Source organism: Heliangelus exortis, chromosome Z (genome assembly GCF_036169615.1).
Source record: "Heliangelus exortis chromosome Z, bHelExo1.hap1, whole genome shotgun sequence".
Lineage (NCBI taxonomy): Eukaryota > Metazoa > Chordata > Aves > Apodiformes > Trochilidae > Heliangelus > Heliangelus exortis.
In genome coordinates this window covers 70752119-70773505 of record NC_092454.1, presented here as the reverse complement: position 1 = coordinate 70773505, position 21387 = coordinate 70752119, and the positions used below count along the sequence as shown (strand labels likewise).

General features: G+C 36.5%; 1 protein-coding gene across 4 annotated transcripts in view; it reads right to left on the bottom strand.

The window, feature by feature from the left end:
• The window catches only part of ADGRV1 (adhesion G protein-coupled receptor V1), a 275863-nt gene that overhangs the window by 33285 nt on the left and 221191 nt on the right, over window positions 1–21387 (bottom strand). For 3 of the 4 annotated variants that reach the window (XM_071731307.1, XM_071731308.1, XM_071731309.1), the window contains one exon: window positions 7775–7896. The exons of the other annotated variant lie outside the window; for it this stretch is intronic. In XM_071731307.1, coding sequence (XP_071587408.1) covers window positions 7775–7896 — 122 coding nt within the window. The remainder of the gene's footprint in view (window positions 1–7774; window positions 7897–21387) is intronic. 4 annotated transcript variants of the gene reach the window in all.

The window sequence follows — 21387 nt, the reverse complement described above, 5'->3', positions numbered from 1 at the left end:
TTCCAAGTCCTTTCCAGTGGATGTAACTAACTTGCACTACATTTTATAGGTAGACTTCTTAGTTCTCAGAGTGTACTACAGAACTCTTGGTATTATTTACATCTTCCTAGGGAAATGGTTCAGAGTTCTTTGTCATCTTCTACCTCAAAAACATATCCACGTGTTGAGAGATTTTTCAAAAATAATGCTTTTAGTCTAGGTTCTTCAAAAACTGATGAATTGACTTAATAAATGCTTGAAGACCAGAAAATTGTTTATTTACTATATTTATATTTTAGAAAATATATTATATTAATTTTTTTTCTGTGGTTAATAGGCAAACGATTGACATACTCTCTAGTTTTTGACATGATTGGTTGAAAATCCTGTCAGTCAAAGACAACTTCATTCTTTTACTCCAAATGCATTATTCTGTATACCTTTTGTCATCATAAACAGAAGTCTAGACACAAGTCACTCTCTTCCATATATTCATCTCTGACATAACAGGGCTTCCTTTATTTACCTGACATTGCACACATTTTTCTGTTTTTCTTCAGCTATAGAATGATTTTAGGTCCAATATTTAAGAACTTGAACAAGTAAATGGAATATTATTATCATATCATGATATCATATTATGAATATCTAACAGGTGAGTCTGGGGTGTAGCATCAAATATCAGAACTGCTGTGCAGGATTTTCTAGTCCATTTCTGACTCATCAGGGAAGACACATTAGAAAGGTGCCATAAGAAACAGGAAGTGAATCTATTTATAGATGTGGCCTTCTCAATGTCCCCTGACTATTTCCAAAGTCAAATAGGATGTTCTAGAAAAAACATCTTTCATCTGCAACTGGTGTTGGCATGAGCTTTATAAACCATACACTTTTGTTTATTTTTTAAATTTCACTAATATAATGCACTTACAAAACTGTATCTCTTTGTTCTCTTCTTGCTTTCTCATCATGCTATCTTTGACTTTTTTTTTCTTCTAAAATTGTGGCATATTGATTTTTCATGCTATATTCGTTTTCTTTTGCTCCCTAATCAAGGTATTCTTCATTGTATTCCCCCTCACACACACACACACACACACACACACACACACACACACACACTATATTTACTATTTTATTTTGTTATTCTATCTCTGTTGTTACTTGAGCTAGTCCTTGCTCCTGTTCTTCTTTGCCTCTTCTATTTTAATCAGTGAAGTCTGATGAATCACATCTACTCCATTCAATTCCAGGTTTGGGTGTGGACCTGTTCACTTGTTTTCTCTAGGTGTAGATTTCTTGTGAAAAGCACCATGTGCTTTTCAAGTATTTGGGCCTGAACTATTTAATTGTGTATTACTGTAATCCACAACAAATAAGCTGACTTTTAAAAACTGTTGGCCAGTCAGCAATTTTCAGCTGGTTTGCAAAACCACCAGTGAACTTTTACTTCCAGATTTTTATTGTGCTTCTTGGTAAGACTCATTTTACATGTAACACTGTTGGTCACAATGTGGTCATGAGTCATCCTGGTGTGCTCAAACACAGAACAGGAAAAGATATTTTACCCTTATCTTCATCAACAAAAATGAGATCTTTTTGAATGCTGTGGTTAACAACTGGCCTTCCAGTTTTGATCTACTTTCTCCTAATTTAAAATTCCTGGAAAAAGAAGTTTTCACACTGTATATGAGCAACATTTCAGTTTTTCATAAGGGCAAGGTTTTAATTAAGAGAGTTTATTAATTGATTTCTTGGGCTAGGGCAAGGTGGGCCTCAGAACAAGTTAAAGAAAACCATGGCAAGGGTAGTTATAGGTGATATAACACCTTACAGTTTGCAGTGTAGATACAACCTAAATCACAAAATAAAGGCTTGAAGCAGTTTGACGAAAATATAGGAGAAAAAAATCAAGTAGAAAGTAGAAGAGGAGCCAGACCTGAAAACAGGTCTGAAGGCTCAAACCAACCCCTCTGTAAACAAAGGGAAGAGATCCACCCAGGACCTTGAACTTTGGATCTAATGAACCTGCTGAGGTAAGATTTACAAACCAGAAGCGCCCCAAAATTGCATGAAGAACACAACCATAGTTTGTACCATTACAGTGGATGCAAAGCAGCTTGTGAAATCCTGACCTTTAGAGAGAAGCACAGCAGCTTATTCTTTCATTCCTGACTCCATCAAATATCTTAAGGACAAATCCACGGAGGCAAACATATATAAATTAAAGAAGTAAATGTTTCTCCTGGTTTTATAAGGGAAAAGATGAGGAGCCAAGGTGTTTCCCATGAGAACTTGGAGTGTTTCTGCAACACAGATGCAGCCTACATAGGTTCATCAGGAGCTTACTGCTGAGGCAGTCAAAACACCAAATATCTTAAAAAAGGTTCTTAGCCTTTTCGTTTCATGCTTTCCTAAATTTACTTTTTACTTTGTAAATCACCTATTGTTCCCACCATATACCATTTCACATGTTTATCCATGAAGTTACAGGGAAAGGACTAGCTTTCCCCTCCATGCCCTACTATAGCCTGTACTATAAACTCATCTCTGATGGGAACCATTTCCCAAAGGAAGTGCTTGGAAAAAATTTGTCCTTAGTAGATGATTTTTTCTATCAAGTGCCTTTCCTGGGAAGCGTATGCAATAACACTCAGCAACTAAATTGGATAACACACAGCATCCTTCTGACCTCCTGAGCTGAAACCATTTGGATACCCAACACATTTTAATGGGCTACGTCCTGCTTCTTTACATGGTGTGTAACTCCTGAGCAGCAGGTAAGCAGCTTATGTTTCACATAAACTATTGCACATTCTTGGTCCTGTTGGGGAAAAAATCTCTTAATGAACACTGAGTTGCTTTCCAACTGAAACAGGGCATGCTGCATAACAGAAATATAGGGTAAAAGCAACCACCAATAAAGGGTAAAGCAACCTACTACTGAAGAAAAATGGCCTGGTTTTAACAGTCATTACCAGTTCTTGCAGCTGATTACAGACATAATGCATTGGAATGAGATGGCAACATCATTGAATAAAAGAAGACTAGTTACTTTAGACATTATTATTTAAATGAGTTGTCCACTGCTATGTCTTTTTTTCCTTTCCTTTACCCAAATATTTGGACTGAGATTAAAGCTTCAAAGGATGCTTCAGCCATGTCATGGATGAACCTTGTCCTGCAGAGACAAGTGGTGGGACAGTGAGGGACATATTCCCTCACTGGTGGGAATATGGTCTGCAAAAGCTTTACAAACATATACCTGTTTACAGCAAAACTTTCCTTTATTCAGTATTCAGTACTTGCACTATATAATTTTCTTCTACACAAGCACTTTTGCATGCTGAAATTTTTTGGCAATTTTAAGGCAATTTGGTCCATCTGGATATTTCATGAAAAGTACAGATGAAGGAAATTTTCAGACTCTTCATCTTGTTCCTTACCAGCTTTTCATTTCATGCTGCATGCCTGGTCACCTGAATCACATGTCAGTTTTTCTCATTCTTTATTAGATAAATGGTAACTTTTAAAAATATGTGGACCAGCTATTGCAGGGGTGTTCTGGGAAATGTTTGGGTATTTTTAAAATTGGTTTATTGTAGAAATTTACAAAGCACTGAAGACAATCACCTATCAAAACAAACAAATAAATATAAAAACTGTAGTATTGTGAAAGAGCTTCTCCATTATTTTTTTAATACTGTTCTCCAAGTACCAAACACTGAAAAGGTATATTTTCCTTTTAAATACCTGGTAACTTAGACTTTAAAAAGTAAACACTGATCTCTACAAGCAAAAGGTGGTGGATATTTTCATTTCATGTCATTTTACATCTCAAAATGCTACCAAAGGATAAAAAATATGGAGTATGAAATTCTTAAGCTCTTCATAGATGAAAGCCAAAGTTTTTATTTGAGTTGGAGCTCCACACCTGAATGTGTTTATTCAAACTATGAACCAGGAAGAGTTTGTACATTTGAAGTTTTGCATCTCCTGTCAAAAAAAGAACATTTATTTTATATTTGATGTTTTTTTATTTTTATATTTAACATTCATTTTTATATTTGAGCCCAAGATTCTCTTGGGCTAGGAATAACAAAACCAACAGATTTCTCCTTCTGATGTGAAGGTCAATATTTGAATGGAAACCTGTTTGTTGTGGAGATGCTGCAGTACCTCCTGAAGCCCTCTTGACACCCACAGTTATTCTCTAGATATTCTGAGCTGTCATTAGGGCAAGAAGCCAAATGAATTTATGCCAGTACAAAAGAGATGTTACCTATTGGTGAAGTACTTGCTCATGCTGATAGAGAATGAAAGGAAGAATTAAGGACAGAATTAAGGCAATGTGTGCAGCCTGGCATGGCCATAGGTTTCAAACCCCTTGCACAGGGTGGCACAGCAGTAGTACAGAGGTCAGGCAAGCCAGACAGTGGAGGAGTGAAGCTTGTAGTGTTTGTTTTCTTAATTTTTTTTGTTTCCTAGCTCCTCCAAAGGATTTCAAACAAAATTTCTGGCTATCTGTTCCCCAGCTGTCTAATGGAGGGTGGAGGTGCAACTGGGGACATGTTTCTGAAAGATGAGAAATGCACCTGCCAACCAACAGAGGTTATTTGATCTTTGGTGCATGATCTCACTCTGCTGCAGGGCAGAGCAGACTGATGGGGATAGCTTGTAAAACTCAAGAGTTATTTGTGCCAGGTCCCTCAGTACCAAAGCAATACATAAAGAAATGTGTATTCTTTCAGTTGCATGAAGTTATGGTAGAAATATGTCATACACTTAATACCCCCAACAAGTTACAACAGAAGGAATTAAGAGTTGTGGTCTAAGTGTGTGGGTCTTATTGTGGATAACTTTTGTATGGACAAGCAATGCTGACAAGAGACCACTCAGAAATCAAAGAATAGCCACTAAACAAGAAAAAAACCAGAAGCCCAAACAGGAAAAGACAAAAGAAAAAAATACCACCACACTAATAATAATAATAATAATAATAAATAATAATAATAATAATAATAATAATAATAATAATAATAATAATAATAATAATAATAATAATAAAATAATAACAACAACAACATAAAAATTATCAAGAAACCACCACCACCACCAAAAAAACCTGACTTCCTCAAGTGCAAAGATTTCAGAGTGAATGAGTGGAAACAAAACTACATAAAAAGCATTAAATGTAACCATCTGAAAAACTTCACGTGGGTTGAGCAGAGGAAATATTTCCGGTATCACCTCACTTTTAGCTGGATCTAAACAAAATTCTGACACTCAAGTCATGCAGTGTTGTGCCTCTAATAGCAGTCATGACTTAAAGGTTATTCTAAGCATGCTTTTATATCTCTGTTTTCTGTATCACCTGCTATCATGCCAGACCAGTGCAATAAATCCCCCCACATACTTGGTGGGTCTCTTATTTTACATGACTCACTTTCAACATCCTGTTTTCCTTCTTGATCCTGCCGAATGGACCTGGTGTCTTGAAACTGGCAACACTCATCAAAACAACAATAATTCTGTGGCTTTGAATGTCAGTTGAATAAAAGGAAATTTCGGGTTATGTAAGGCAGGCTAATACAAAGTCTCTTCTGGCAATTACACAGAAGGGTCAGCATTCTGGCCAAGAATGATAAATTTCACAGAGTCCTCATATCTCTCCTCTCCAAGTATTGTATGGAGTGGCAACAATATAATTTTTACCTTAAAGCAAGCATCAATGTGAATTACAGTTCTCTGGCACTGTTTTACCATAACAACTCCACTATAATTAATTACCCTTTATAAAAAAATTGTATCCCAGACAGATAGAAACCCAGATTGGGTCCTAATAATATTTCTTGCAGAATGACATTAAGGAAGGATATATATATGAAAATACACGTGTATATCTACATATACATCCACACACATTTATGCTTTATATAATGCAGTATTTCTCACCACAAAGCTGCATAGTTACAGCTGTAGGTACTAAAAGTTCCATTGGGGTTTGCCTGTGCTATGACATTTTGCCCAGGGACAGGAGAGGGAGGGAATGTGTTTTGATACGACTGCCACTCCTGCAGAGCTGTGGCAGTCTCACTGGGGAAAAAAGAGCAATCTGTGCTGTAGACAATTGCTAGAGCAAATAGACAAAAAAAAAAACCACCAACAACCCAACCCAAAATAAATTCAAAACCAACTGAAAGCACCAAAAAACTAATTTGAGCCAATATATATGGCATAGTTAAATCAAAATGTATGCTGAATAATAATTATTCTAAGGAATAATAATAATAATTCTAAAACAATAAAATAATAATATAATATATAAATATATAATAATATAATACATAACATACAATACATATAACAATATAATAATATATAATAATATAAATATAATTATAAAAATAAATAAAAAAATACTGGATAATAATTATTCTAAGGAACCATTCTAAAATAATAAAATAATAAAATAATATATAAATATAAATGTATAATAATATAATACATAATATATACAATATATAATAGTATAATAATATATAATAATATAAATATAATAATAAAAATAAATAAAAATTAAAAATGCTGAATAATAATTATTCTAAGGAATAATAATAATTTTACTTCTACTTCTACTACTACTAATAATAATCATCATCATCATCACCTAAGGAATAAAAATAATTATTATTCTAAGGAGAATAAGCTACATTTCTTCCCTCAGTTTAAAAAAAAAGAATTTATGTCTGAGATATACATTTTGAAAATATTTACATTGCTGCTTTAAGAAACTTGCACCCTCTAAATTAAAATATAAGATGAACTTGTTTTGTGAAAATGCACATTTTAAATGAATTCTTATTTTATGAGTAACAAATATCTTTAATATTAAAAAATAATACAGTGTCACAGATTTTTCCATTATAAAAATCACAGAGGAATGTGCACACAATAGTTTTGAATATATATTTTTTTAAATTCCTCATCACTTTAACAACCAGAGACATTTCCCCATTCCTGATACCCTGTTCTCTACCTTGCAAAAAATTCTGCAGTGTGCACTATTGTACTGAGTCCACTGGAAGCACCTACACATGTAACATAACGAAAAGGGATATTTGCATTTCTTAAAACTAATAATCAATGTTGACTGTATATTTGGTTTTTTGTAACAAAAACATCTTTGCTTAAGAATATGCATGCTGTATAAGAAAAGTTAAGCCTCAAGGCTTACTCCATATAACGGAGAAAAATTTCAATTTCATGGTTATCTACTTTTAAAACTTTGTGGGTTTGGTTTGGGTTTTTGGTTTGTTTGTTTTTTCCTTTGGTTTTTGTTTGGGTTTTTTCTGTCTGTTTTAGTTTGGTCTTTTTGTTTTTGTTTAGTTTTTTGGGGGTTTTTTGTTTTTATCTTTTTTTTTTTTTTTTTTTTTTTTTTTTTTTAATGAGAGTTAACAGATACAGAAAATCAAAATAGCTTTGCAAAGGCTGAATATATCTCAGCTTTGCTTGTATAATTACATCAGTAAGATATTACATAGAGAAGCAAACAGTCTCCTTTCCCAGTGCATTAGCTCTGAAATTAATTCCAAGCAATTCATCCCTCTCTTTAATAGCCGTTCTATATGTTAATTTCAGTAATCAACAGAATACCTAATTAACCCTTCCATCATGTCACAGTGTCTATCCCTGGATGCTGGTGAGGCTGAGATTCCAAACATCTTCTGAGCAGTGGGGGTGACCCCCAGCCATGCCAGAGGAGAGAAGGAAAAGGCACCAACCAAGCTCTTACCTGCAGGCTGTTGAAGATGATGAAGAAAACCAACATCCAGAGGTGCCTGTAAGCCATGTGCAGTCCTCCCCACAGCCAGGTGACAGAAATCAGGGCGAAGAGATACAAGACCAAGGGGATCTCTGAAATCCACAAAAAGCATTTTTTTTAGTCAGCATGCCTTGGGGAAAGCATTTTTTCTTTTTAAGCATTACGGGTGCAGGGCCCAGCTTCAGTGTTTTTGGCCAACCTCAGAGTTCTTCTGCCCATCCAGATGGGGGTGCCAGGGCTTTCAGAATCTAACCCTCTCACCCCCAAAACTGGGGCCTGAAGACCAGCCAAAGGGCATGGCCAACTAAGAGTTTTTTTGGGGAATGGAGGGGCACAGCCCCAGCTCAGCATGGGTGCTTTGCAGATGGGAAGAGGATGCGCGGCATCAGAAAACATGCTGACCTTGGGGGAAGCATGGCAAGGCCTGGAAATTTTTAAAGGAAATAGATTTTTTTGAGAATTGAGGGGAAAGGAGCAAAAGCATTCTCAGTACAAATAAACTGCTGTGGCTGTGACTGTATGGACACACATAGAAATGACACAAATAGCTTGTTCTCTGGTTTGTTGCCACTCTCACTGCAAGCCCAACATGAGAAAGAATTTCACCCTATAAAACTTTCAGTCACAACTTCCACTCAGACCAGCAGCCCCCCAAAGACACACTTTGCACCAGTTCCCTTTGTTCAACTTCAAAAATACACACAGAGTCTGTCATTAAGCACGCACACACATACAGCTGCATTTGATATTCCCAGTGGTATTTACAGCTTAAAAGATATAAGGAATGCTGGCAGGAAGATGTCTTAATGGGAAAAAAAAAAAAAAAAAAAAAAAAAGGAAAAAGGCACAATTCAGCTTCAATCCCACACCCTCCTGCTGACATTCATCACCCTGCTCCCCTGTGTTGATTGTACTACTGGTGCGCTTCAAAGACCATGTTTCATAGAATCATAGAATCCTAGAATTGGCTGGGTTGGAAGGGACCTCAGAGATCATCAAGTCCAACCCTTGATCCACTCCCGCCGTGGTTCCCAGCCCATGGCACTGAGTGCCACATCCAGGCTCTTTTGAAATATCTCCAGGGATGGAGAATCCACCCCTTCCCTGGGCAGCCCATTCCAATGCTTGATCACCCTCTCCAGAAAGAAATTCTTTCTAATGTCCAACCTAAACCTCCCCTGGCACAACTTGAGCCCTCTTGTGCCCTCTTGTCTTGCTGAGAGTTGCCTGGGAAAAGAGCCCAACCCCCCCCTGGCTCCAACCTCCTTTCAGGGAGTTGGAGAGAGTGATGAGGTCTCCCCTGAGCCTCCTCTTCTCCAGCCTCAACACCCCCAGCTCCCTCAGCCTCTCCTCATAGGATCTGTTTGCTCAGGTCTGCAGGGTCAGAGGTGTTTGGAGAGGCACTGCCCCTCTCCACATCAGTCACAGGGCACCAGCAAAGAGTGAGGACCTGGCATCATTATGACAGGCATCATTCTGAAAACTTCAGTTTGGTAGCACTTCAGACCTTTTGTTTAATTATTAATTATTAAGCATCTTCTGAATGTGGGCAACAGGCAAAATCAAGGAGACCTCCTGGCAAGGCATGCTGCAGTTGCTTCAGGGGTGTAACTTGCTCTGGCAGAAGTTCATGTGTGTGTTTTCTATAGCCAGTAGAATGACTCTAATCAGCAGGTACCATGCTCCTGGAGTTTCCCTTAACAAAGCCCAGCAGTTCTCAGTGAAACCTGGGGTGCAAACCCCAGCCTGTGCTGTTCTGCATCTGTTGTTTGATAGTGTCCTGTAATATCGACCAAAGACATGTAGTTTCTTAGTGAATTATAATGAGGTATGGTGTTATATGTGAAAATTAGCATTACAGAATCAGTAAAATCATATTCCTTAAGCCAAGCTGTTTGAAAGCTCAGCTCCAATCATTGCTAAGCTACTCCTTTTCTGCCACTTGTGCCTGAGGGCATGATATAAATCCTTTTGTCTGGCCATTTATAAGTAGTGCTGTTTCTGTGCATGAAGAAACATGAAGAAATGCAAGCATTTCCAGCTTGCTCTGAGTGGGTAGGAGGATGCTGTGAACCTTAGGCAGGACTTGAGGAGGCATCTTGGCTGGGTACTGGTGCCTTAGAATGGCAATAAATCAATGTATTTCAGATCTACACAGTAGATCTAAAGGACCTGTAGAAAATCAGTGTTACAGCAAATGTACCTACAACACAGGACCTGTGGAAGACCCATTCCTTATGAAGGGTAAGCTGGAGGTCAAACTCAACAGCTTTTGGTGTCTCAAAAGATAAGTGATGCCCATTGAGCACCTGAATCACTTCTCCCATAGTCAGGTCAAAATTTATTAAAAGCCTGGGGCTTCCCAATCCCTGACCTGTAACATAACACTAATAATACATGTGTATTTCTTTTAGAGCAGCATCAGGGAAAGAAGATAAAGGCTTTGTGCCTCTGCTATTCATCTGGGAAGAACTCAGTTTTGTTAGATGAGTAGAATGGAAATGCAAAGTATTTCTCACGCTGCACTCAGCAAGCTCTAAGCATCCCTTGCACACAAAGGCCCCATCTCAAAGTCCCTTGGGCAAAATGGAAAAAATCTGTGGCCTTGACAGATGTAGAAACAAACTTTTCTATAACAGCTGCTTATATCCATGGCCAACTTTACAATGCTTTTGCAATAATTAAAAATGCAAAACCCTCTAAAGCCCCAGGTGGTACAGGAAGAAGTAGAACATTAACTATTTATCTTTCTCCTGCATTGTTCCAAACATTTATTAGATGGTTATTTAAAAATTATCATTGAAAAAAAGAAAGTACCAAAGAGATGAAAAATTTGAAGTTTTTTGGTTATAACAATGAAATTAAATGAAAATAAAAATTACGAATAGATACATTTAAAAATTACTTATTTTGGTAAAGCTTATTCTAAAGACAAATTCAGTAATTATCTGTCAAAAAAACTCATTAAGTTTTTTGAACACAGATACTAATGTATGGAAGGACAAGCTGTAGGCAGTAGAACATGCCAAAAACTAACACCATGATTTAGGCTTCTAGTGTATAAACATCACGAAGGGTAAAATACCACAATATTAATCATAACTTAGAACCTCTAGATTGCTGAAACCATAGATCACTGGAATAGCTAAAACTGAAAGAAATGGAGCAGTATGATCTCTAGATAACTTGTGATGTACAATGATCTTCCACTATTATCTTCAAATGTGTGTAAGGGGGAAATCTGATAAACTCTGTGCCATCTCACCAGAATAAAATTACCACAGGTAAAACCATAGTCAAGCTCACTGAAGCTAGAAAGAGCTCTATGGTGTGTACTTGGAGTAACTTGGGTAAAAGTTTATGTAATTAAATCTACTCAGTAGAAATACATCAATATGGGTATGCATCATGACAATAAAGATGATCTGAAGATAACCTGCTTTTCTTGCCAGATCCTGAATATTTGTACAGTGTAAAATTCTGCTTTTATCTTTGTCAGTAACAATTTTTTTATTATCAGAATTGTAATGGATTAAAAACAGAGTTGAAACTTTGCCAGCATTTAGTTTCAGCTGTTTGAATTCTCTTCACCTATTTTGACCAGGCGATTTGCTGTATTTAATCAAACAGCAGCTCCCTTACTGGAACAAACATATCAAAAAATCAGTAACAGTCTTTTAAGTCTGCAAAAGCAGCCCTGTATAAAGGAAAAGGATGCTGATAAATAACCTTGAAATTAACCAAAACCAGACAGTGTTGTTATCTGTGATTTCCTTCATATGGAAAGAAAACCAACACCTCTGTCCCAGAGAAACTCAAAGGATATTTCTGGGCAGATGAACCCTCATTGACAAGGATTTTACCATAAATTCAAGAGCAAGAAGTCACCTTTAGACTATTTGAGTAAAGCTGAGCAGATAAAAGAGTGCTGTGGAGCAGCCAACGCAGCATCAGTGTGGTGTAGGGAAACATTGTCAAGAAGCTCTGTTTGTTTGTCATTAGATATTCAAACATTAGATATTCATTAGATTTTTTTTTTCCCCCACAACCTTGTTTATTTTGCTAGGAACAATGAACGGTTTTCTTTAAACAACAGTCAGTCCATCTAAGTATTATATACATAAATACATATGTTTGTACATATGCATATATCACCACACTGACTGTTCACACTTTTCCTTGAAATATCTCCTCTTTTCCCTAAATAGAAGTTTAAGAAACTACAGCAGAGCTGGTGACTCAATAGTGATAAGTGTAGCTTATGCAGCTCCCATTGCATTTTTTTATAGTTTGAAAACTTATCATAGACAGCTTGGTATTTCACCAGGTGAAATTACACATATTCAATTTTTCAAACAACTAAATGTGCCTACTATTTCTCATTTCTTCACCAGTGCTGAGTAAAGATTATTTTCCTTATTAATTTACCTATAAAATTATTTCTTATGCTTAATGTTCTGAGCACTGTGTTATCTTGTAAACTGTTTTTACAGGGTTTTACTGAAACTGTAAATTACAGTAATGGAGTCCTTAGTGTAAAAAAGTTTTTGTCCAGTGATATACATTAAAAACAATGCTGGTGAGAATTTGAAAGATTGGCTAAAATCTTTGGATTAGATTACAAAATTCATGAGCAAGGAAAAGTGTTGAAGTGCTGGAAAAGCTGAGTTAACCTCAATAGGAACCTAAAAGGAGGTGTGCTGCGTGTGAACAAAAGTTTATCTACCCTCATCTCCAACAAGGGCTAAAAAAGCTGTCCAGATGTCATACTTCTACCAGCAATTTACATCTCAGGAACTTCCTGAACCAGTCACAGTTTCCTCCTACTTGGTCCTCTTCAGCAGATTTCTCCTTCGCAAACTCATCTTGAACTGATTATGATGAACTTTGATAATTTTGAATACCCAATTGCAAGGAACTCCACAGGAATACCATAAGATTCAGGTAATAAAATGCCAAATTCCTTGGCTGAAGCAGCTGCCAGCCTCAAGTTGTTTTTGGTTTTTTTTTATTTTTTATTTGGTCTCATAGCAGAACCAAGACCAAGAAACAGAAAGAAAATAAAAACCCAGATCCTTTTCAAACCCCCATGCTCTCACCTCTCAGTGGTTTTAAATCTACAAAAAAACAAACTCATGCAATTCCATATTTATGAAATAAGCCTTTCAGAAAACAGAGTGACAGTTTTAAGTTCATCTTCTTCTGTGCTATAAGATCTGTATATATATATCTGTATGCAAAGAAATAACCTGATGATGAGATTCATGTACCTACACCTACACCTTAGGTCCACAAAGAAGTTCACCACCACAGAACTGTGGTCCAGCCAGCCTCTGCATGACTTCTTCAGAAATGGAACTTCAGTGCTTGTTGTATCTATATGGCCAAAATGGACTGGAAAGAAATGGTGGGAAATAATAAAGTTTGCATTATAGGATGAAACTGCCTAAAATTTATCCAAAGCTGGTGACTGGAATAGATTCTGCCAGTTGCATAGTGCTGATTCAGACACTGAAGAATAAGAAAAAGAGTGAGGGAGAAATAATTTTCCAGCATCAAATGCATTCCACTACTGTCTTCATACATCAGGGTACACCTGTAGTGGAAAGCATGAGAGGGAGATGCCTGCCAACTTCTGCCCCTGACAGCATGAAGAGTAATGTGTCCTGTTGCTAATCCCAGGCTGGGAGGACAAGCAGGAATAAAGAAAAAGTCAAAAACTGCTGTAAAGAGGAACAACAAGATGATGATGAGCCTTGCAGTGTTCCCCATCATGATCCACTGCCACACCTCTGATGGTTCAACTAATGGCAAGTTGAAGATTGAGGTGGATTTGCATATATCATTGTTATTTCACTTAATGCTGGACCAGCTCACATGGCTAACCTCTTGCATCCCTGTGCAGTGCCTATTGATTGGGAAAGAACACTTTGGTGGTGTCTATTTTACAACCTATATATCAGGGAGAGAAGCATCAATGGAAATACTCCAGAAGTCAACAACTTCCCATTGTGCATAGTAAAAAAGTTCCTTTTAAAATATCTTCTTGCTATATATGTTGTACTTTACAGTGAGGAGGAGCAATGGATGGGTACCTGCATAGAGACAAAACCTACTCTGTGAATGAAACAATAGTCCACTTGAAGAAAGGCATCAAAACACTAGAAGTAAGTCAAAAGTATGTCACAGCTCCTATGAAATGGTCAGATCATTGCCCTGCAGAAAATCTGTAGCACTAGTAGGGCAAATAACTGAAATGAACAAGGAAAACAGCACACTGCTTTTATGGATTGGCAACACTGGAAATCTCTTCAGAACACCATGATTATTCCATTCTGAATACCAGAATTCAGGCAAGCAGGTGTTTTTTGATGATGTTTTTTGCAATTCGTACCCAGGAAAAACTGTAATTTTTGAATTAGATAATGTATTTCAGAAAACAACATATTCTACCAGGAAGAAACATGTAATTCAGAAGAAATAAATGTCATATGCTGAAAATGCCATTTTTCTGTTTCTTCTGTTAGTAGAGGTAGAACTACTCCTTCAGTTTATGTGTTCAATCAGCTTCATTACAGAACTTCAGGTAGACCACCTGAAGGCTTTTTTCCTCCCTTCTTTTCATACCTGAAATGATAGATACAGTTCCCTAGGAAAATGAGTCCAAGTAGTGAAAAATGGAAAATTAAGCAGAAATTAATACAATTAATACAATTATTAGATAATATTAAAAATTTGAGGCACAATGTTGAGTACATCTTTGCAGCAAACATCTCCATAATTTAACTATGGAAAATAAAGAATGCAGTATGCTTTCATAATGTACCCAAATGTTTTTATTCTGACCACTATGTTGGCCCTTATTATGTCTTCTTCTCTTGCCTGAAGTGTTTAATTGTTTTCTAAAAATAAGAAAGTCAATAAAAGAAGCAATTAGATAATATAGCTTTAATGATTTTATGAGTTTACCTATAAATATTTACTATGTGTCTTCCCCTTAGGTTGTTAAACTGATAGTGCAACTTTAATTACTTTTAATTGCTCTTGGCTAGACATGAAGACCTACTGCAAAACCTGAAAGATCTTTACAAAACTTTTTTTTCTTACATGATTGGAGAAAATGTATTGCTTCACAGAATTTCACTCCTTTGGAGGAGACCTAATTAGTAAAACATTTACTCTTGCTCAAGATTTTGCAATAGAACTATAAAAATGCTACAAACACACACACACATTTTTTTTTAACCTAAATAAGCCTTAATAACACTGCTCCAAATCCTGCTGGCTCCGTTTTCAATTGGTTTTGATAACTGCTCTAGAAAAGGAGTTTGGTAACAGGATACTGTGTCCAAAATAAAGAAGTTAATAGATTTCCTCATAGAGTTCAAAGGAGAAAATGCCACCACCACCATGTAATCAGTGGCTCATGACAAAACCTCATGTCCAGACTGGGAATGTTAAAGTTGTGCAGAATTTATCAGTAGCTGAGACTGAAGATCACAATGTAGGTAGGTCCATGTAATCCAACTGGACAAAATTGCTGATCAATAATTTGTAAACTCAGGAAGCAGAAAGCCTGTTAAACATATTATTTTTTGTTCATTTATACTTTTTGGTCTGTTGCTCTTTGTGGCAAGGAAGACTTTGAATTTACGTAATAAGTCCTAAAAGAGAAGCACACCTCCCATTAAGCATAAAGACTGCAAACTTTCCCACTAAATCTGTTTTTCAGCAAATTTTCCCATACATCCAGAAGACATTTTATTGTATCTTGTGCCATTACTGTTTTGCAGGGAACATGGCAAAGTCCAGAACAACAGAAAAAAAAAATTGAACTTACTTATCTTCATATAATAAAATTATTTGCATGTTTTACTTAAAACTTTAAATGAGTGCTCAACTTACAACAGCACAGGAATAATGCAGGCAAATTAACTTGCATCTGCAGATTGCTTTTAAAGAAAAAAAAGCTAAATTAGGTGAAGCAGCTCAGTTGATATCTTATTCAGATATTTGTTTATTTCAACCTGTGACTATGCTTGTGCATTTTGTACTTGTAAAAATCTCAGGGGCCAAAGTTTGCTTTTCTCCTAATTACAAAAAACAAAAGGAGCACTATGAGGAGTAAAATATTATGTCCAGTGTGTGACAGAGATGAATACTGTGAATGCTCTACATAACTCATAGTTCAGAGGTAGACATCATATAGTTCTTGATTTCTAGATCCATATTGCAATCTCAAGATGAAAGCACTCCTTCAGTTTACTGTTCCTACAATTCTCTTAGATACATGATATGTATCTTCCAATTCAAGGTAAAGATTTTAGCATATTGCTCACAGGATAAGAAAGACATGTAATTACAGGTTTAGAGAAATATTCTCACTTAGAATCAAAAGCCCTGTCCTCAGCACCATCTTCTGAGCAGAGAAGCATGGTTGGAATGTCATGTATTTTCATTTTTGCACAGCTTATTTGCTTATAGAGCAGATCAGATGGAAGTAGTTATAGGTGGACCATCCAACATGTTCTGTCAAGATCAGAAGACAAGGAGGTAGTTAAATTTTATAGCTAAATATCTAAGGTGTTCTTCATGAACTCCTATTTTGGCAACATATAGTTTTAATCTTTATTTCTGGCACGTTTGCAATGATGATATCTGAATCAAGTAAGTTCTGCTGTATATTTACATGTAAAGCACAAAAAAATATACCCTTGCATGTTGTTCAATAAATGGAGGTCACAAAAAAAAAAAAAAAGCAAGCCATTTTCAATTCTATTTCTTCATATTATATTTTCTTTTCTTTTTGTGGAATTATGGATAGTTAGAAAATATTTGAAAAATAAAATTATGTGCATTGGATTGCTGTTTTATTCATCCCTAACTTCTGCATTTGCACATCAGGACTGTCAAGCTAAAATAATCATCTCTTATGTTTCATGTTTCACCCCCCCTGTTATTTCAGCCAAATAAAACCACCCTGCTGTTCACCACCTGATTTCCTGCAAGAACAGTCTTTCTTGTTGCAAACATATATATTAGCTCACCCCAGGCTGTTTATCCAGTGCATACCTCTGATTTGGCTCCTGTCAAGGCTAACTTTTGTGAAGTTACTTTCTATATATAGCAGAATAATCAGTGAACCCAAATGTTTGCTGAACTGTTGGCAAATTCAATCAGTTCAAACTGGAGTGTCTTTTCTAGCAAAATCAATGCAAATCTGTGAAAGAATTGGCTAGAGATAGAGTTGACATTCTATGTAAATCATCTTTCACAATATCCATCATCCTCTTTTCAGGTAGGAGAGCTGCCTGCTCTGAGAGAAAGTTAATTCTTGACTCTCCCATTCCTTTCCTTCTAGCCTTCTACTGTTGAGGAAAATTCACTCACCTAAGCCATATATCAATCACAAAGTAAAACAACAAGACAAGTAACAGAACAACAAAAAAGAACATGAGAGGGTAACCTAACAGATTTGTTGTTTCACAAAGGCCAATGAGAAATGTACATATTGGGTTTGTACATACAGGGTTTGTCAAATTCTTCTTATTAGTGTTTATTCTCCACTACAACCTTGCTTTAATCATGTCATTTTGCAGTGATATCTCAGGAGTAACAAAAGTTTATAATAAAATTTCTGGGAAGACCACAGATCACTGTCAAAGGAAACAAATATTAAAAGCAGAACTTTCCTGGAAAAAAACTGCCTGGAACAGCATGGCCCAGCTGTTGTGCTATGCTGTTTTCTTGAAAGCCCTGGAAAGTGCCAGAAGAGGATACAGAGGTACATGACTACTGAAGACTATTCAGGATAAATCTAGAGGACTAGGAAGAACATATACATGACAGAAAAGGGGGTAAAACTAAAAAAAAAAATAATAAAAAAACAAAAACAAAAAAGAAACCAAAACAAAAACAATACAAAGGAGGTAAAAATTAACATATGTGTATAAACACATGTAAACCCTCAATTATATCCTATATTTTTCTAAGAAACTCTTTAACCTTGTACAGATTCTCTTTGCATTACCAAGGGGCAATTTTTTTCTCTTAGATATAAATGGTGAAACACAGCATCGTTATTCTGCTCTTAATAAAAAAATATGTGGCATCCCCTTCTACCCCTTAGGTAAAGCAAACAGTACTGCTCCTACAGACAGAACAAAATAGCAAAAGACTGTACTGCTACTGAAGCTTGGGAAGATGTTAGAATCCTTTATGTAGGAGTGACTGCATTGGTAGATAAGGGAAGAAAAACTGATTTGATCTATTTTGACTTCTCTAATTGTCCTACACAACATCCTTGTCACTAAATTGGAGAGACATGGGTTTGACAGAAAAGGAATTGGCTGGATGGCCACATCCAGAGAACTGCAGTCAATGTCTCAATGTCCAGATGCAGATGAGTAATGAGTGATGTCTTTCGGGGGTCAGTGCTAGGAACAGAACTGTTAAAAAATACTTATTAATGACATGAGTGCACCCTCAGCAAATCTGCAGGTGGCACCAAGATGAGTGCTGTGGTTGATATGCTTGAGGGACAGGATGTCACCCAGAGGGACCTTGACAGGCTTGAGAAGTGGTCCCACAAGGACCTTGTGAAGTTCCAAAGACCATATGCATGATCCTGGACCCAGGGTGGGGCAAAAACCAGTAGCAATATAGAGCTATAATATAGCACATATAATATAGCAACTACTGGAGATACAGATTGCTGCAGATTGGAGATGAAGGGCATTGAAAGCATTCCTGCAGAGGAGGACTTGGGGATACTGCCAGATGAAAAGATGGATATGAGCCAGCAATTTGCACTTGCAGCCCAGAAATCCAATCTCATCCTGGGCTGCATCACCATCAGTGTGGCCAGCAGGTCAAGGGAGGTGATTCTCCTGCTCTGCTTCTCTCTGGGGGCACCCTACCTGGAGTACTGTGTCCACTTCTGTGGTCCCCAAAAAACATGACAGGCGTGGAGCTATCAGAGGGGGTCTAGAGGCCACAAAAATGACCAGAGGGCTGGAAAACCTCTGCTGTGAGGAAAGGATGAGACAGTTGAGTGATTCAGCTTGGAGAAGAGAAGGGAGAGCCTAGTGTGGCCTTTTAGTATTTAAAAAAAACCTCTTATGAAAAAGACAAAGACTTTTCACCGGGTCCTGCAGTAACAGGACAAGAGGCAATGGTTTTACACTGAAAGAGAGTAGATTTAGAATGGGTAAATGGAATAAAGCTTTTACAGTGAGGGTAGGGGATACTCATGGGAATAGGTTGTTTAAAATCATGAATGTCTCATCTTCAGGAGTGTTGAACACCAGGCTGTGTGGGGTTTCAAGCAGTCTGGTTTAGTGGAAGGTGTCCCTACCCATGGCTGGGAGGTGGGACTAGGTGATTTTTAAGGGTCCCTTCCAACTCAACCATTCCATGATTCTTTGATTCTTCATAGAGCAAGACGAAACTTCTTTGTAAGGTAGGTTCCAGAGTTTTCCAACAATAGAAGAAAAGAGAGGAAAAAAAAAGAGAGAGGAAAAAAGAGAGGAAAAAAGGAAAAACTTTTATGCAAATATTTAATTTAGCCACTTCTATGTTCAATATATTTGAGAAAACCCCAGTGTACACTACCAAGGAAAATAAACTCCTCTGTTTCTATACTCATTAAATTTCTAATAAAGTTAGTAATAGAATTCCTCAAGTAGAAACCAGAAATACAGAACTTTGGCATTACCAGCTATGGTTTAAGAGGATTTTCCTATAATCTATGAAATTTACAGAAGAATGTATATGTAGAAGCCAGATAGCATTTTTTTCCCTATAAAATCTTCATACCCAAGAATATTTTATTCTTTTTTATGGTTTATGGTAATTCAAAAGCCAGTGGCCTCCCTGGTTTATTTTTATTGACAACATCCAGTAGTGTTTTGCATAAATTATTGCAGAATCCACACAAGGTCATATTTACCACCCTGCAATTTTAACTGTCTTCTAAATCAATGACTTCCAGAAAGGGGAATAAAGAGCACTAGTTTGAACATTCACATGCAAATAATTCTTTGAATGAATACCTGTGTATAAATGGTAATTACATGTTGATGTATGGAACTTGTTCCTTTCTGTAGTACTTTTTGCTCCCTGGAAAAAAAGTACTTTTTGCTTCTTAATAAAAGTAGAAGTGTATTTTAAAATATTTTTGTCTGTTTTTACACCTCTCTACACTTAATATGTCAGAATTCTTAGCAGTGTCATCCACGTGGAATTTTATCCCCTTTCTAGAAAGTGTAACTAATGGAGATCACATAGGTTTCAAAGCAGTGCTTTTTGTTATTTTTATTTTTTCCATTACCTACCATAATGTTTGAAGTGGGGAAGTGTGGGTACCAAACCTGTATGGAGATTGGTGAAAATTTTTTTATGGTAGAAATTCATTGTTGTAGGTGACTGAACTTCCACCTTTACTCTGGTATTGGATCAAACTGAAAGAAACTCTGTAAGACCAAAGCCAGAACTCAATGAGGGTGTCATCCAGGATCCTCTCTCTGTTGCAGAAACAAAATATCATCATGCAGCTGATTGCAGGAAACTTTGCCTTTCTGAGAATTGTTGTTTCCCACAGCATCCTCCAAGGTGGCTACAATGACAGCAGTAAAGCAGGAGTAGGTCTCACCAAATTCCTATGAACAGTGGCGTGAAGTTCTTCAAAGACTGGGCCACATGGTAAGATTCAAAATTTAAAAGTGCTAGAGGGTCTCACCACTGCAAGTTGCTTTTGTATATTTCTTTGCAAGAACAATATACCATAAAGCACTCATTATGATGTATTTTATATAAATTACATTTACATAATTTATATAATACAGATTTATTAAAATTCTACTACCACCATCACTAATTTCAGGGAGGAAATTGTCAGAAAGTCTGACTACGAAAGCCTATAGTTAACACTTAGTGTCATCTTACATAGTTATAGGCAATGTTACAAACTACAGAAATCTCCAGCTTTTCTTCCTGGACTCTTACACTGTAAACACAACTACACAGAGAGCCTTTACGCTGCCTCAGGCACTATAAACCTCATCAGGCATCTCTTCTCTAAAATGACCTCTATCCACCTTGTGTTTTGCATGCTGAGATTATTAATGGTATTATTTCAATAATCAGTATATTTTTTTTCTTTGGTATGACTGCCCTGAGACGAGCCTTAACCTTCAAATTATGCATATGCAATCTCCATCCTTAGAAATACTAAAAAATAAAGTTAATTATAAAAAAACAAATGGTATTTTTCAAGGCTGTATGAGGGGCCACCTATGTGATTACTCCAGGCAGTCCCTTTTTGTACCATAAACAGAAGGGTAAAGTATGACTATGGACGTGAGTATCATACAACCCATGCTTATCAGACCTTATCCAAATTTGAAGAGATCTAAATCAAGCTGAAATTTTGTCACTAAGAAAGAATGAATATTTCAAGAAATGTCCAGATAACAAATATTTGTTTTCTATAACTCCAATGTTAAAAAAATCCCCACAACTCTTTATCTTGTGATACAACCACCAGTGCAAATTTGATTGACCATTTGAGCAAGACAGATGCT